The sequence below is a fragment of the Mustela putorius genome, unplaced genomic scaffold (assembly GCF_011764305.1).
Source record: "Mustela putorius furo isolate JIRA1106 unplaced genomic scaffold, ASM1176430v1.1 tig00000585_pilon_pilon_pilon, whole genome shotgun sequence".
Taxonomy (NCBI): Eukaryota; Metazoa; Chordata; class Mammalia; order Carnivora; family Mustelidae; genus Mustela; species Mustela putorius.
The window spans coordinates 2318960-2337694 of NW_025421424.1; the positions used below are offsets into that span (position 1 = coordinate 2318960).

The 18735-nt window shown below is 38.8% G+C and overlaps 1 protein-coding gene and 1 pseudogene across 7 annotated transcripts in view; one reads left to right on the forward strand and one right to left on the reverse strand.

Annotated features, from left to right (window-relative positions):
- The window catches only part of NOTCH2 (notch receptor 2), a 199007-nt gene that overhangs the window by 122409 nt on the left and 57863 nt on the right, over nucleotides 1-18735 (forward strand). For all 7 annotated transcript variants that reach the window (XM_045081842.1, XM_045081844.1, XM_045081847.1 and 4 more), the window contains one exon: nucleotides 17497-17730. In XM_045081842.1, the coding sequence (XP_044937777.1) occupies nucleotides 17497-17730 (234 nt within the window). The remainder of the gene's footprint in view (nucleotides 1-17496; nucleotides 17731-18735) is intronic.
- LOC101677736 lies at nucleotides 9075-9433 on the reverse strand (annotated as a pseudogene).

Below are 18735 nucleotides of genomic sequence, written 5' to 3' on the forward strand. Positions count from 1 at the left end.
TATATGAAAAGGCTATTAAAATACTCTCCTTTATTCCATCCAAAAAGTGAAAATATAAGTTACACACTACAAGAGTTCAGAGATTATTCATGGACAAAAATCTATATTATTGCCATGTCCTATAATTATGCAAAGGGTTGGGCAGGCACCTTTGATGACATTATATTTATGACAACCATCTACGTTTCTATTTTTTTCCTTTTTTGTATTTCTTTTTGCACATGGGACAAGAATAGATTTTTCAGCCTCAGACATTATTCTTGCTTAATTTTACAACCTCTTGAAGTATCTGCTGTTGTCTTAGGCAGATTTTCCACTTATTTTTGAAGGTTAAGTGATTTTATGCAGACATTTGGTTCTAATTTCTGTTTATATCTATTTATCTAACTGAAAGTGGAAACAATTAAGAACTGATTAAGTGACTAAGAACTAAGCCTTTTTGAGAGAACTTGATGATTTAATGTGGAAACCCAAGTATAAGTTAATGTTATAAGGAAGAAACTTCAGGGGCGCCTGGGTGGCTCAGTTGGTTAAGTGGCTGCCTTGGCTTGGGTCATGATCCCAGGGTCCTGGGATAGATGCCCATATTGGGCTCCCTGCCTGAGGGGCAGCCTGCTTCTCCTTCTCCACCGCTTGTGCTCTCTTACATGCACACTCTTGCTCTCAAATAAATAAATAAAATCTTTAAAAAAAGAATAAGAAGGAAACTTGAACGCCAGTGAGGGATTTTGCCCAGGAAAGAAGTCTTGATGTTGGATTGCTGACATTATTACCTGGTATTCTTTAGAATTTCCAAGTTGCTTTCCCTTATCTGTAGGAGCGAATTATTTAGAGTACTCTTTAGAGCTGAACACTATGAATATGAAAAGATTAAAAGGGTTTAAAACGTTGGTTACATGATTTCCTGGAAGGGCACACATTTCTGATTTTAATCTCCAACTTCTCCTTTTAAATACTTTTCCACTGGGTTTCTCTAGTATTGGACTTCCGTAGCATTTCTTCTTGGTGTCTTGATCCTAGGACTTTACTCCCAACACTCTGCGCTTTCTGTCATATTCTGTCTTCTCTTTAGCTTTTGCCATTTCTCTGATAGATTTTCTTTTCAACTCAAAAAAATTACTGTCAAGTTCATTACTTAACAGTAATAACTGAAAGGATTTAAATTTTTCTCTTTTTAATGATCCTTACAGTGGTATTAGGAACTTGACCCCATCCTACTCTCTCCTTTCTTGTACATGGTACTAAGGGTTCTGATGCCAGTGAAGATTAAATGATATGTGATTTCATTGCTGAGTTTTCTTTGATGCTATACTCCATTTCCTGCTTTGGTATTTATTAGGAAGGTGCATTCTTGGGGAAAGCTATCTCAGTGAAATGATATTTTATCAAAATTTCTTATACCAGAATGTTTAATAAGTACCTCTTTTTAGGAAAGTCCTTATAACATGTTTGTTTCTCCGTGTGTTTTTGTATTTTCTAGAAAGGATAGCAGACTTTGGGGTAAGTTTAATATGGCAGTATTTATTTCTTTTGCTCTGCTGTCATTTAAAGTGACTCTCAGTCTTTGGCTTTCCACCACAGGTTTCCTTCCTCTTTTCACTCATGCAGATTCTTTGATTTCCAGTGTTTTTTACTGTCCACATCACTAACAGGATCAAGTCCGAGGTCCTTTCTCGGCTGTATGAATTCCTTCCTGGCCTCAACCCTGTTTGTTTCCCAGTCTTCTCATGAATCCAACAGCAGTAAGAACTGCTTCCAGTTCTCCTGTATCTACTGCATCCTGTGTCTTCACTCAGAGCATTCCTTTTCCACAGATTTTCCTTCTCTGTTCCTCTCCTTGTTATAGGCAGCCTCACCAGTTTTACCTGCCTGGCTCAGGTCAAGTGGCTGCCCCTTCAGGGAGCATTCTGTGATCTCTCTCCAGGATGAGCTAGGTATTGTCCTCTGGATTCCCTTACTGCATTGTACATTCCTCAGTGATAATGCTCACCACATTAATATTGGCATTATTATATGCTTGAAATGAGGGTAATACCACGTTATAGGATGACAACGGTTGTTGGTGATACCAGTTACTACTGCTCTCTACACACCTTTGTTCTCAGTAGCATACAGCTGAATTGTTCGCCATCCCAGCCCTCATGTCATTCTGAGAAGAAAAGAGAAAAAATTGGGAGTCTTAGGGTTCCTATTTCTACTGATACCAGAGCTATAAATTCAGATTAGTATTTTTTGCTTTATACAAATTAAAGAAATGAGTGGGCTAGAGGCTGGGAGTTAACTAATGTTTGTTAGTAACCAAATACTGTGCTAATTACAATGTTTTATTTTGTGTAATCTTTGTGATAATTGTATTAGGGGTAGAGTTTATTAAATATCCTTTTTACAAATGATGTTGGATATACAGAAGGGTTAAACAGTTTACTCTAGGCACAAAGTGGTTGGGTCAGGGTTTGAATCTAGTGTTGAACCCCAAGTCTGTGCTCAAATCTGTGGTCTTTTTTTATACAAATCGACTCTGGATTGTCCTTCTTTATTTTTTACTTTTTAAGAATTTTGAATCTTTTTAATAGACAATGTTCAACTTATAATTTTATTCTAGGATGTGGTGATTTATTCTTTACCTTTTTTTCCATTTTAGATATTTTCCTGGTTACTTTGGGATCAGAAGTCAATATTGAATGAATATTTTATATTCAGTCTGGAGATTTTTTCAAAAGCCTTATTGCAACTTTATTCAGACTTCCCCATACAATTCCCAGCTATAGAGTTGAAGCATGAACAGTTAGTTTGGTCTCGCTTTTGACACAATAGAAAAAGAAGGGTTGGAGTTAGTCTACTCGGAAGAAGTGAAGTTGCCAGGTATCTGAAAAAGAATGAATGGGATTATATAACTGAAGAAACTAGGTGTCAGTTTGAAATAAAGGAGATTTGCAAATTTGCCATTTTTTAATTAAGTTTTTTATTTTAATTCCTGTATAGTTAACATATAGTATTATATTTATAAGTTTTTAATGAGAAGAGCCTGATAGGCACTATGTTGTTTTATAAATACATATACAGAGATGGTTTGGTCTTTAGTAGCAAGTTCTGGGCTTCAAGATGACCAGAAATTTTTTCCAAGTCTTTCGTGGTTTGATTTGGGATAAATGAGTCAGCTTCCTTTTCTTCAGAAGGCTTTATTTGCTATCCAGGGAACTAATATCTCTTAGTTACTTTACTGGGGTATTGGGAGAATAAATGGTGAAATTAAAAAACCTCTTAAGCCTTTCATTTATCATGTAAATTAAATTAATTGTAATTATAAATTATACTTACAACTGTAAATTGCACTTATCATGTAAAACGTTCCAGATCTATGTTGTTTGATATCGTAGTCATTAGCCATATTTTGCTAGTGAGTATCTGAAGTATGACAGGTCAAACTGAGATATGCCACAGCTATAAAATACCTGATTTTGAAGACTCAGTATGCAAAACAAAAGCAAAATGTCTCAGTAACAATGTTTTAAATTTTGGTTTAGACTCTAAAATGATAGTGTTTTGGATGTATTGAGTTAAATAAAATATAGTATTAAAGTTGATTCCATCAACTTTTAAGTGCTACCAGAAAATTTTAAATGAAATCTGTATATCTCATGATATTTTTAGTGGACAGAACTACTTTAGGTCTGAAGATGTTCTATAGGTATTAGCACAGCTGCTACTGTAGGAGGATCCTCTCTGATCCCGGGCGGTAGAGGGATAGGTTCGCAGCTGTTTGTATCGGGGGGCCTTGGGTTTGTCTCACTAGAAGAAAGCATGTTGCCCTTGTTGTAGTGTGGTTTCCAAATCAGTTATGGACAGGACTGTGTTCTGATCTGGTCTTTTCACCTGACATGGCCTTCTAGAACAGTATTCAAAAGATACTGCTCTTCTAGATGAGCTAAAGCCCAGGTGGAAGAAAGTAATTGGTATTGGTATTTGGGCAAAAATGGTTTACTTTTTTAATAGGAATTTTGTTAAAGAGATGTCTGAGTAGTTGGATGTTCCTTTAGGAAATGGAAATAAACCTAAGGATTTGATGAAGCCTGAGCACAAAAGTCTGTATTATTACTGTATTAGGCCTCAAGCCATCATATGATAAAAAGTTCTGCTCTGGCAGATATCCACTTAAGAGAAAAAAAAAAAGGTATAAAAGGCTCCCAAATTAATTAAAGCAGTGTAGATTAATGTTTTGTCTACATAGATTGTTATTTGAATTTTCTTTTTAAAGGTTCATTTCCTTCAGAATTAAAGTTGCCTCTAAACTCAACTCACAAATTCCTCTCTGGCAGCTTTTGGTTTGGGTTCACTCCTAGGGCAGACATGATTTATTTTCCTGTGCTTGTTATTAACCCAGAAATGTAATTTTAGCTTGGGCTTGGAATAGTGCTTTGGGACACTAAGCAGAAGTGAACAATGGAAGTTAGGTGGACGTGAGTCAAATAAAACCAACCACATTTTCTCTCAGGTCTCCTTTTTATAACTGATGAGCCCAAAGAGTTGGTTAAGATTCCCTTGACTGTCGGTTGCTCCAACTTCAGTAAAAATTTTTTGGCATGAATCAGCAAGAACATACTGCCAGAGGTGGTGCACTAGCTCCTGTGTCTGGGAACGAAGTCTTTTCGTGACAGTATTTTGATTTTGAATTAGATGCCTCATTTCAGTCTAGACTCTAGTTGGTGACAAGCTGTTCCCTAGGATGAGGCTTTTGTTACAACCACTTTTCTGTTTTTTAAATACTATAGGAATGTGGGCTTTTGGTTGAGAGTGGAAACTATTTATATCTGGGGCTGTAAAACTATTCTCATTTGTATTCTGCATGGGGGAATGGGAAAATACATCTCCCATTTCAGTTTCTCTGCTGTGAACTCGTTTGTGAGGACTTGATAAAAGTCTGTTTTCTGGAATTTTGCTTCACCCAATTTCAGTTTGCTATCAGTTGGGCAGACTGCCAGAGTGCTAACCTGAAGCACCCTCATCCAAAGGTCCCACCCAGAGTTGATGAGTGGTCATGTTGGTGTGAACAGGGGTGAGTGGTTAGGTTAGCCCCCCACAAAATATAGGAGGTGAGACCGAGGGATCTTTTGTGCTCTTGTGGTCCATGACTCAATATCTGACTTTGGCTACATTCCAGGCAAGATCCAGTTTCATTCCATAGCTTTTCAAACCCCTGCAGAATTGTTGTAAGGTAGCTTCAATAACATATTTATTGAATAACTCACTGTTATATCCAGTATACTATGCTGGATGCTATAAGAGACACAAAGAAGGAATAAATCAATTTTTATCTTTTAAGGATTGTCAGATTCACTAGGAAGAAAGAAGAAAGTCTACACGTAACCATATAGGAGGTAGAATCTATAAATGAACTTGAGTTTGGATAGAAATTGGGGGCCATCTAAGTACTTGGTTGGATGAAGGGGAAATAGAACAGAGTTAACTTCTGTTTTGAATCTGTGTAATAAGAGAATGTGGGTTCTATTGACAGAGATAGAGAAATGGGCGAAAGATCCTGGTGAGTTTGAGGTGAGTTTTCCAAGACAAAAGCATGTATAACACCCAGAAGGTCAGATTAGAGGTAAGGGCTCTAGACTCAGATTTTGAGTCTCTTTTTGGTTGCTCTGAGAATGTATCCGGTTTGTAAGGGAAAGTGCGTGGTGTGAGAGAAACAGAGAGTTTGGACCTAAATTGTGAGTGATGTCCACACTTCAGAAAATGGAGGAAGAAAGAGACCCAAAGAAGGAAGGTGAGAGAAAGGGATGTCTGTGTGTTGGAAAGCTCTGCCATGACAGCATCCCTAAGCCAGGGGCTGCATTTTAAGACTGTGCCCTTGCCTCAACTCTGCATGCCTCTCTGGTACCATCTTGGTATTTTACCGCTGTTCCTGGTTTATATGCTTACCTCAGCTGAGGAAATTTTCAGCCTCTGGAGAATGGGGGTGGTATTACTTATTTTGGCATTCTTGGGACCAATTTTAACAAATAGTAGTCATTGAGTGAATGACAAACAAGAGACTAAAATAAGAATGATAACTATAAAGATTTAATCAAAATTTTTGAGGTCATGGGAATCTTCTAATACGTAGTTTCAATATTAAGGAGAGAAGAATGCCAAATTGCAAAGGTTTAAATTAGGAAAAAAGTGGGTGTTGAGGAACGAGGAAGAGGAGTGGGTATAGATCACTTATGCAAGATTTTGTACAGCTAAAAGAGGGAGAAATGCAGTAGCCACAGGGGACAGAAACTTCATTCATGTGACTGACCGTAGCTCCTTGGCTGAACTGAGTTAAGGCAGCTAGAAGAGGGTTGGTTAATGAACTTGGTTATTTAGGAGAGCTTGACCCCTACAAGTATTAGTGGGGGATAATTAGGTGAAATCATTGTTGGGAATGGGGAAAGAGGGAGACAGGAAGTTACAGTCAGAGTTGAATACCAAATTTGAGATCTTGCTTTGGAATAATGGATCCAAATGTGATCCAGAATGTAAGTGTGCTTGTGATATGGAGTGGATGTGGAAGCTGTTGAGTTCAGAAAAGTAAAGAACTCTTGGCTTGGAATACCTTATTAGTACTCAACATAGATATTAATTTCATGGGAAATGGGAAAGAGTGAGAAGATCATAAGTCGTGTTTAAGTCTTTCAAGGAGCTGGAAATTGGTCCATGAAGACAACAGATAGAGCTGAGATTATTAAATTATAGTACTTGGTGTTTTCTTAAAAAATATACATGTTTAGAAAAATGTGGATTTGAATCCATCTCTGTTTTTTAGTGTGAAATTAAAACTGCATATACTGATCCCCTCTTCGGTAAGATGAATAGGCATGCCTTTGGTTCTCTTATATCTTCTTTTCACTCTCCAGATTTTATTTATATGATTTGGGATTTAAAAATTCGTATCATAGGATTGCTATTGAATTTTAAAATTTTATGCATTTTCTTTTAAAAATATTCTTGATATTTACATTGCTTTATAATCTAGTTTATAATATTTTGGACTTAATTCTATATGTAACTTGTTTTGTGTTAACTACCAGAACATTTATATAATAACCTTTTCATTCCCGAATTCTTTATTTTGATTTATTTTTTTCAGTCAAATGAATACATCTTGGAGTAATTTTTTTTCACCAGAAAAGTTGCATGTTGGCATATCTTCAGAGCTCTTAGATATTTGAAAAATATCTTTTGATTTAGTTGCCTTCATACACAAATGGCATCTTGTCTGGATTTTTTTTTTAAAGATTTTATTTATTTATTCAACAGAGAGAGATCACAGGTAGATAGAGAGGCAGGCAGAGAGAGAGAGAGGGAAGCAGGCTCCCTGCTGAGCAGAGAGCCTGATGCGGGACTCGATTCCAGGACCCCGAGATCATGACCTGAGCCAAAGGCAGCGGCTTAACCCACTGAGCCACCTAGGTGCCCCTGGATATTGAATTCTTGAATCACAAGTCAATCTTGCCAAGTTCCTAGACATTGTTACTTTGCATCTTGTGAACATTATAAGGAACAGTGGTATCAGACAAGTCAGGCTTTCTCCCCTTTCCCTCGTCTCCTCTCTCTTTAAAGTAAAATCTTTAACTACTATTGGTATAGGTATATCCCTATTATTTTTTCTTCTAGCACCTTTGAGCCCTTTGGATCTGCAGGCTTCCGTCTGTTCTCACCTCAGAAAAGATTCTTCTTTTCATTTTTTTAATTTGTTTTTGTGTCTTCAGGAGCCTCTGTTATCTTAATTAAGTCTTCACTCTTTCTTATAGCTAAGATTTATCTCTTGATAATTTAATTCCCTTTGCATTTTATGAGAGCTTCTTAAACTTTTCCTTTATAACACTGATTTATTTTTCTTCATTGTCAGTTCTGTCCTTTATAGCTTCTGATTATGATTTTTATTTGAATTGCATTTTTTAAATATTCTAATAGAATTTACTCATTGCATCTAGGTCCTCTGTGATTCTGCTTTGTTCTCAACCTGTCCTTCATCTGAGTCTGACGTCTTGTATTATTTTTCATTTATTTTTAAAACCTCCATTTGTCTACATTTCTGGAGAATACATAGCCAATTCCTTCCATTCTGGAAGGGAACTTATTTCACAGGTATGCTCTTCATCTGCATCTTAAGGGGTAGCTTCTCCATCTTTCATATTACAGAATTTTTTTTTCATATTATAGAATGTTTTAATAGGTCCCGTGTTTTGTTTTGTTTTCCATTTTACTCATTCTATTCATAGTAACTGCTTGCCTGTGAATAGAGTCAGTTGATTCTTTCTGGAACCCCTGTTGCAGTGAGGTGAGGGGTTCTTTATGTAAATTGGTTTAACAGCCCAGCAACCCAAGAAGGTGGTGAGAGAACCAGAGTGTGGGCCTCCATGTAGGGGGACTGAAGCTTGGCACTGTTTTCTTCTTCTTGTGTGGAGAAGCCTTTGTGCCAGGGGTCAGCTTTCTGAACGTCCAGCTTTGGCACAGCATCCATTGCTGTCCATACAGTGGCTGAGCCTGGATGCTCTTCGATGCTGCTGCATCCGGAATTTGCCCCAGATGCACTGCAGACTCTTTCGTTGCTATAGCGGCCACAGGAGCCCTGGAACTCCCCAGAGCTTTAAATTGCTATTGACCTGGAGGGGTGAGGTGGAGTTCAGTCCATTCTCCTCACAGCAGCAGAGTGGGCTTTCTGAAATACAAATGCGATCGTGTTATTGCTTTGCTTAAAATGCTTCAGTGGGTCCTCCTTGTCTTTGGATAGAATTCCAAGGCTCTGTATATAACTCCCTCTTCAGCCATATCTCCCCTGATCCATGCCTTATAAGTGAACCACACTGATTTTTTTTCATTGACTCAAATGAGGCATGCTTTCTTCTATTCAAACCAATACACATATACTTATTTCTGCCTGAAATACTCCCTACTCTGCCCTCTTATTACACACGTTTCCACACATATACACACTCTTATACAACCCACTTAACATATGAAGTCACTTTCTCTCTCTCTTGTTAAAGGTAGTTTAAAGTTTATTCAGCTATACTGCCAGTTATTCTGACTTCAGGGTAGCATTACATGGCATACTTCTGAGTTTATTCTCAAGATATTCTATTGTACTTATCTCTACTTGTTTTATAGATCATGAAGTCTCTGGCACTAGGGGGTCACCTGGGTTTGGATCACATAGCAGTGAACAAATGGATTAAAGAACTTTAGAAAGAGTTAAGGCTGGAGACCACTGTGATCTTCAAATGCCGAGACACATGCTACCATTACTGTTAATATTTGGATGATAAATTCTTGTCATAAATGCAGCCTTAGGTGATTTGAAGGGATAAGTTTGTAGGAAAATAAAATGTGAAAAAAAAATTACACTGCCTTGACATAGCCTCTGATTAGGTCCCATAATTGTGGCTTGCCAATGAAACATACCATCCCCAACTGGACCTGCAGAACATAGTGCTCTCTTCTCTTACTTTGTACTCCCAAGGCAACCAGTGTCCATTAGAGCACTTATCACTCTCAGTGTGTGTTTGGTTGTAAAACTCCTGTTTATAGCCACAACTCTTTTTTCTTTACCATTATAATTTCATTGTATAAAGATCAGTGCCTGGCACATGGTATGTATATATTTGTTGAATGAATGAATGAATGAATGAATGAGTGAATGAGAACATTAAAATTTTCAGTTGTTGCTGGCTGAAATTCAGGGCTGATTCTGGGTTCTGTCAGCATCTCTTTTCCCTATTCCCTGGGATACTTTAGTATATTTCTTTAGTGTGGACCAGGTCTGAACTACATCTGTGTAATTGGCCTAATTGTATGAGAAGATTACTTTTGACAACAATATTATAAGCACTTATTTCAGTGTCTGGTACCTAGAAATTGCTAAATAAATATATTTTTTTCCTATTTGAAGTTAGTAGCAGCATTAGAGAATAAAGAAAACATTGGTTCTTTGCCTACTTACTTTAATGTTAGTGGCAATTAGAAGAGGAGGAGAGAATGCTACTGAAGAGGGCTAACTAGGCTGTAGACTTTGGGGAAATGTTAGGTTTCATTCAAAGCGGGAAGGTACCTGCCATAGTGTAGAATTACCCCTAAGACATAGTTAGGGTCAAAAGGCAAGGTGAATTGGGTGTGGACATAAATGGGATGGAGTTCAGTGAGTAAGGAAAGGGACATAATGAGGAATTTGGGTATTGACTGGTGGATGTCAATAAAGCGAAAATGGAAACTTTGGGAATAGGAATAGAATAGAGACACCCTAAAGGTGTGAAGAAGATGAGTTGAAAAGTGTTTATTATTTGATTAGAATAACCTATGTAAGAGAATACAAGTACAGATAAACCTTTGTTTAACAAAGGTTTTTGAATACTTCTCAAGAAATATTAGCTGGGCACAATGTTAAGTGCTGAGGATTCACTGATGAAGTAAATAGCTACCACCTATTTCTTCATGGAATTTACAGTCTAGGGAGGAACACAGACATAAATCATATACTTATCTGTAAAATTTTGAACTGTAATGAATACCTTTAGGAAAAATAGAGGTTATTAGGAGAGCATATTAACAGGCAGAATTAATTGAGTTGAGGGTAGGCATGTAATATCTCCTTGAGAAGGTGATATTTCAAGAAAACATGGATAGGATTTAGAATTTCATCCTAAGTATAATGAATTCATCAAACCCTTTCTCCTCAAGAGGTTTGATCATGCAAATGGCATAATCCATTGTTTATATTGAGATCATTCTGGTGATATTTTAGGAAACATATTGGTCAGGATACAGGGAAACCAGGCTTTTGAAGAGTTATAGGAAAGATGATGGTGTCTAGGATTAGGGGGGACATTCATTGAGTTTCTTGCATTTATCCATATCCCCTACTCCTGCATTATCCCCTTAGCCACTTGCCTAACCCCCAGGCTTCTTACATATATTTGTGTGCTCACAAATTTTCTCATTAGGCAGACCCTGTAGACAACCAGTGTTTATACAGAATGCGTCAACCAGTCTAGACCCAGGAAGAGTAGGATAGTCAAGCTTGTGCTCTGTTCTTTCACTTCAGCAGTGGAATAGAACATCTGAGTATAGAGAAGGTTTGGTAGGGCAGAGGTTTTAACAGTCCTCTGCTGTAGTATGGAAGGATGGGACTCTACACTCAGGAGCTTGGGTGATTGCTGGCTGGAAGGAGATATTGGAGCCTGAATTCTCTTGATTTAACCATGGAAGAGGAGGTAGCAGGGCCAGGTCAAGGGCCAGCTGGGCTCATTTTTTTATATGTTCCTCATGTGCTGACTCTTGTTGCAATGAGAGCTGACCCTTAACAGGGCCATTGATGTGATAAAAGTTTTCCCCACACATTTCACAGTTGAGAGATGACTAGGAAGGATAAGGGCTTTATCCTAAAGTGCTAAGGCTCAGTGATCATTTCTTTTCTTTTCTTTTTTTCCCTTCCTCTCACTTCCCAGTTACTTGTAACTCCAAGTCAGATTGTTGGTTGGTTTGTGGTACATTGAGAGAGTCATAATGAGCTGTTTGTATCCCAGTGTGTTTCAACTCATAAATGATGTCTGTTTAGTGGTCCACGGCTCACTGGGCTAGAGCTGGATGCTAATGAAGCCTAGGTCATGGTTTCCATTTCAGTACAGTTCTCTTGGGTTCACTCTGTTATATTTACTGTCAGAAGCTATGCCCACAATCTTACTCATTTGCCCTTTGGTTTTTAAGACCATGGGATGAGGCAGTAAGAAAAGATCGACATGAAAGTGACCTACTCCTACAAAACTAATACAGCATACTCATTTGTCTGATGGTAGTGTTGTTTCATTAGTAGTACTACTGAAGTGTCTGCTCTGTCCCTGTGTTTCTCAATCCTGCCCTATCTCTGAACAGCCAGGTCAGAGTCCCCTTCCTATTAGAAGAATAACTTGATCTGCTATGACCTCACACCTCCAGCATCCTTTTCAGCCCTCAAAGATTTCCATTTTTCATTTTGTCTTTTTCTAACATTCTTCCAAGCTGTGCAGATGTGGACAAGTCACTGCACCTCTCTGGTCCCATTTTCCTCTCCTCATCTGTAAAATGAGCATGTTAGATTAAATCTAAGGTCTACAGTCTATTTCACCACTGATAACAACTACCTAGTAAAGTGCCAGATATGAAAACTGAGGTCATTGGCGGACACAGCTTCTATCCTCAAGGAACTTATAGTTCAACGGGGTGGGAACTATACATAATAAATAAGTAAATATAAAAATATAAAAATAAATATAAAAGTACAACTTTTGATGTTGGCAGGATGGATTGAATGGAATAGATGTAATGATGGAGAAAATTGGGGAGATGTGAATTTAAAGATCTAGTTAAGAGAAGTCAAAGGATGGGAAGTTACTAGCCATATAAATAAGAGGAGGAAGAATATTTGAGGCAGAGAGAATAGGGTATGCAGAGGTTCTGAGGTGAGTAAGAACTTCATGTTTAAGGAACCAACAGTAAGCCACTGTGTCTGGAGTAAAATATACGAAGGGAAGGTATGGATTTGAGGTGTATTTGAGAGGCAAAAGTGATCAGCCAGAAAATTATCAGGAACTGTAGGTGGCTCCAAGTATTGAAGGTATCACCCAAGGATTTGGTATTGCGATACTTTGTACCAAAATAGCCCAGACTCATGGTGGCAATAGAAAAAGTAGTTGCTAAAAACAAATTATTTCTTTTCTCCTTTGCTGATAGGAAAAGGGAAGGGCCTAATAGCCTACTGCCTTAGTCTTAACATTAAATGGCATTAGCCTGCAGTATCTGACAGGCGGAAATTACTGAGAGGAATAATTGAGGCCCTTAAGAACTTGCCTAACTGAGCTTTGTGCAACATATTTGGGAGTTCACCAGCAAAGTTTGTGTGTTGACACAGATAGTATCCATGCTAAGACTTGTTTGGGTGCAAGATTTAGTAGCGTGGTAGGGCATGGCTACAACGCAGCTCTCCCTTTTTATCAGACATGTTTATATGCTAGGTAGCTCGTAATTTAGTACTTTTTCCTTTTTTCAGTACCAACAGAGAGCCATTTGCTTTTAGTCCCTCTTATATTGTACTGGCAGATTAATCTTCAAATGCAGTTTTGATCATGTCTTCCCCCATCTATGAGCCTGTGATAACCCCCCCTTACTTGCTGTATCATGTTCAGAACTCATACTAGAATTAAAAGCCTTAAATGATCGCCAACCTATTCTTCTTTTAAACCCCAGCTAGAGACTATCCTTTAGTCATTTTGATGTCTTCAAGACCTAGCCCTACCACCCTCAGGAAGCCTTCTCCCTCCAGCCTGGATTTATGCTTTCTTGTCCTGGAATAGTGGGAACAGCGCAGTGACCTCAGGCAATGCACCCAACCCCCCACCCCCCAGATGATCACAATAAACTCTATTTCAATATTTAGTGATCTTCTGCCTTTATTCATTTGTACCAAAAGTGTTCTTTAATTGCTGCATGCTTCTGTGCTTTAAGCGTCCTTTAAGACCCCAGGAACAGGGACCTAGTCCGCAGATCTTGTTCATCAAAACTAAGGCTTGAAAACTTAACAGTGCCGCAGTGAGAAGGGCAGTAGATTTAGAGTCAGACTGATCTGGGTTTGAATGACAGCGCTTTTACTAGTTTATGACCTTGGGAAGGCTACTTTACTTTTCCAGCCCTTATGTTTCTTATTCTTAGTCTTCTGCATTGATTTCTTTCTGTGCCAAGAAGTGGTGGCATGAAGGAAATGTAGTATCTTAGCAGACATTCCACTGGGAATTTTGGAGCAGACACTTATAGTGGCCACCCAGGTTACCATTTTCCTCATTCTGGTTGATAGAATTGGAATGAAGAGGAAAAAAAAATTCTGGCAGAAATGAGCCTAGGAGAGAGTATTTTTCTGGAGTAATGTGCCTGAATCTTAGAGAAAAATCCATTTTGTAGAAAATAACTTAGGAGCCAGTGTGCTCTTGGCTCTGTAGATTTGATTTCTCTAATAAACAGTATCTAACAAGTACACAGTTGTCAGGTGTTCTAATCTTCAACAATAATCTTCATTCAAAAAATAGTGAACTGTACCTACAAGTACATTTGATTTTTGAATAGTAAATTTGAGTTGTAAGTTTTTCCAGTAATCTGATCGTATGAGTAATGATTTTCATCGTCTCTACTTCCTTAGGCCTTCATGTGCTTCAGAAATTGAGGCACACAAAGATGGTTTTGATATAGTCAGACTTACACCTCAAGTCTTTTTTAAAAGGGTTTTTTAAAAAATGTTTTAAAAATATTTTATTTATTTATTCAGAGAGAGAGAGAGAGAGCATGTGCACGAGAGCGCACAAGCAAGGGGGTCAGCAGGCAGAGGGAGAAGCAGGCTCCCTACTGAGCAAGGAGCCTGATGTGGTACCCTATCCCAGGACCCTGGAATCATGACCCGAGCTGAAGGCAGACACTTAACTGACTGAGCCACCCAGGTGTCCCTTTGTTAAGCATTTTAGAGGCAGGCAGCTCTGGTTTAAATCCCACTTCTGCACTTCCTGCCTCACAGTAGGCAAATTATTTTACCTCTCTGAGCCTATATCCTCAACTATAAAGGAGGTAAATTTTCTGGCAGCTCAAGCACAATGCCTGGTTCATAGCAGGCAAGCAATGACTCTTGGTTTCCTTTCCCAGGGGAGCCAAATTTCCATTCCAAGCATTGTTTTATTTACCTAGTCTGTCTTACTACAATATTTAAGTGTCTGGATGTTATATCGCATAAGAAATATATATGATATCTTTTTAAACACACAGTGTCTTATACTCAGAATTATCACAGAGCCAGTCAAAAAGAAAAATAACATCCAAATTACTCACATTCAGCAAGTAAGTTTGGTTTGAGGGTAGCATAGATATTTGAGTTAGTCTAAGTGTAAGAGACAAAGCTCTCTGTAATTTCCAGGTTACAGCCACTCTTCACCTACGTCTTAGTCATCATTTCTAAATCCCACCTGTATCCTAATTACACATCTGTCTGTACTCTGAGGTAGCATTTCTACCAGTATAGTAAAGGAGCAAAGCTTTCTATAATAAATGACATCATCCGCCCTGGGGAAATGATTGCCAGTATGTACTCCCTCACTCACTCATTCAGTCTGTATTAGTTAATACTGTGGGTTGCAGTTGACAGATCCCCATCCGAAATTAGGGATACCTATTGGAAGGGCCATCTCATTAAGAGCAGTTGGGCTTCAGGAGTAGCTGGCACTAGTAACTTGAATGCCACATGACTCTGTTTTTTTTCTTCTGTGCCCTTCTGATTTCACCCTTATCACTTTGTCTGTCACCAGCCATTTTATCCTTTTGGTCAATGTGTCAAAGAGTTCCTAGTCCAAAAGTTTAGCAAAGGGACACTGTCATATATATAGCTTGTATCAGATGCCCATCCTGGGTCAGCCAGCTAGAGTAGGAGGGCATGATCATGTAAAGACATGGTGGCTCCCTCAAGAATTATGTGTAAAAAATAATTATATTGTTGAAGTGGGGTGAGGAGAAGCACCAGAGGAGGTTGATGAGCACAGAGTTCCAGAGATGCCCACACACCTATCCTGCCATCCTGGGCAGTGGGATCTTAGGTGAAGAGTATAAAAAAAAATATTCCTAAACTGTGGTTGCTTGTAGCCATGTGATGGGAGATGGATGTGTAATCAAATAAGTATAGTAGAGTGATTCTAGTTCTGTACAGTGATTGTATATGTAGATAGGGTTAAAGAATAGGGGGTCATTTAGGTTAGATCAGACACAGCTAACCTCTGTTATTGGTGATAGCTACACGGCTGGGTACGTTGAATCCCTTCTGAAAATACTTGAGCTCCTTGAATTACTGTTTGGTATTCTGGGGACTAGGAATAGCCTTGACATTTTAGGAGTATAAACATCATGCTTGGGTGCCTAAGTGGCTCAGTCAGTTATGCATCTGCCTTTGGCTCAGGTTATGATCCCAGAGCCCAGGGATCAAGCCCCACATCAGGCTCCCTGCTCGGCAGGGAGACTGCTTCTCCCTCTGCCTGCTGCTGCCCATGCTTGTGCTCTCTATCTCTCTCTCACTCTTGTATTATCTCAAATAAATGAATAAAATTTAAAAAAATAAAGAAAGAAAGACTTATTTGCCTAAAGTTAAAAAAAAAAAATCTTGTGCTTTTTCATTGAGAGCCCTCTTCATCAGAATGCCTTTTCGAATTATTTATTGAGTTCTTTTTTAACAAAGATAAAATTAAAAGACACCTTGAGGTTTTATGAGTTTTAGCCACTTGTCCTGTTGTGTTTTAGAGAATTCAGATGATCTGATTATGAGTTCCCTTTGGTAACTCTTTAAACTGGTATTAATAAGGACGATTCATCAACTTGTTTTATAACTCGGGTGGTCTAGCATTAAATTGCTTATTAATCACAGATGCCTTGCTTATAAGTTGAAGACATACTTTTGTTCCTTGTGACGGGGCCTGAGAGCCTTTGCCCGTAGCTCCCCATCCTTTGCTATTGTAGTGACCTGCATTATATCCATAAGTGGTCTTGTGTGTCATCCTTCAGTTTGTTCTTTTTCAGGCGGATCAAACTGATCTTTTTTCCATCTTCTCTTACACTGGGTCAACTTTCTGCATCTTACTTCACAGATCCACATCTTTGAAGGCTGGGTGCCTCAGGCTAGGCACAGTTTGCTCTAGTTTCATCATCCTGGTGTTGCCTTTCACCTCTACAGTTTACCGATGGTTTTCATTGTCCTTCATCTCTTCTCTCTACCCATGCTTGCCCTTACTTTTATTTTTTAACTAAACTTCTTATTTTGAGGGACACCTGGGTAGCTCAGTTCATTAAGCATCTGCCTTTGGCTTGGGTCATGATCTCAGAGTTCTGAGAGCAAGAAATAAGTAAACTTTTTATTTTGAGATAATCATATTTTCACACACAGTTATAGGAATTAATACAGAGAGATACCCTATACCAAGTCTCCCCCAATTGTAACAGTGTCTTGCAAAACCATTGTATAGTACCATAACCAGGATGTTAACATTGATATAGTCAGGGTATGGAACAACTGCCCTGACGTTTTGACCTTTAGGTTCCTTCTCATCATTCTGTTTTTTGCTCATCTCATACACCCTTTTTCCCTCATTCTTCTCACTTACATATTCATTGTTCCAGGGATTTAACTGAGTCAAGGATGCCACAAAACTAATCTTCTCTTTGATAGGCTGGCTAAATTCTTATGTCAGAATTTCTAGGGATAGCAGTTTCCATTCTTCTTTAAGTTATTTCCCTGGAATAAATATCATTTGGATGGTTCATGGTAAGCCTTAAGATTCATGTGAAGACCTGGTCTGCTGGGAGATCTGCTTGCCTTAATTTCAGGCAGGTCACATGAGGGTGAAGAATGTGTGGGAGTGGGTATGGTACTAATCCTTTGAGACTTAAGAGCCCTAATCAAATGCACTTTTCCCCCCAAAGGACAGTTCTGCACAGAGGATGTGGATGAGTGTCTGCTGCAACCTAATGCTTGTCAGAATGGGGGCACCTGTACCAACCGCAATGGGGGCTATGGCTGTGTATGTGTTAATGGCTGGAGTGGAGATGACTGCAGTGAGAACATTGATGACTGTGCCTTCGCCTCCTGCACTCCAGGCTCCACCTGCATTGACCGTGTGGCCTCCTTCTCTTGCATGTGCCCAGAAGGAAAGGCAGGTAAGACCAGCAGCACAGAACTGGAGTTCAGAGAAGGGGTGGAGAGCATTCAGGATCTCTTTCATTCCCTAAGTTGTGTCCTTTTAATTAGCATCTGTAGAAACATGTTACTCAAGACTGTTCTTCTGGAAATATGATTGCTAGCCAAAGTGCTATGAAATTAGTCTTTTTCTTTAGGACTTTTGGCTATCATCTCTAGTCTGCATACCTCAGTTTTTCATCCCCGCCCCCCCAAAATGAAAGTAACTGTTGCCTTGGGAGCATCCTTAAGATCTTAGGCTGAAAAGCACCTCGGGAATTAAGATTAATTTCTCAGAAATTAAGACAAAATTACTGATAAGTGGATTTAGAGACTTCATTTTGAGAGGAAACCTTTTATTCAGAAGGAATTGGGAGGAGAGAAACTTTTGAATGCATTCCAGCTCTCAGTGTCTATGGAAATATTCTTCCAAGGGAGGCATTTTACTAACTGCAAAGTGAACATTGCTCTAGCCTCTCAAGTTAACAGCTCCCAGTCCTAGGAGTAGAGAGCAGTGAAGGGAGGAATGTGACAGAAGAAGATAGCTTAACCAAGAGAACTTTGTGCCCAGCACTTTTGAAGTGTTCTTCTATCTATGCCTTTCCAAAAGCCCCACCTCCAGCTTTGTGGAAGAAGCCTTGGCTACCTGTTCTTAAGCTAATTGCAGACTGGAAAATCCAGTTCTCTTGTGAACTACACAGATCATGGGGCCTAGTAATACCTTCAGAGTCCTCAGGGAACTTGAGCCAGGAATGTTGACGCTTTTTAAAAGGCTGCCCTAGTATAGGCTGATGACACGTGTTCAGCTGTTTTTTTTTCCTTCTGAGGCTAGCTAAGTACTGGTGGCCCCTGATCATCAGGTAGCATAATTTGGGGAAAGTGGGTTGCTAAGTAATATAAGGTACATGCAATATTTGGAAAATATAGTAAAAACTTAATTTGTTGTTTATTTGAAATTCAGATTGAACTGGGCATCCTCTATTTTT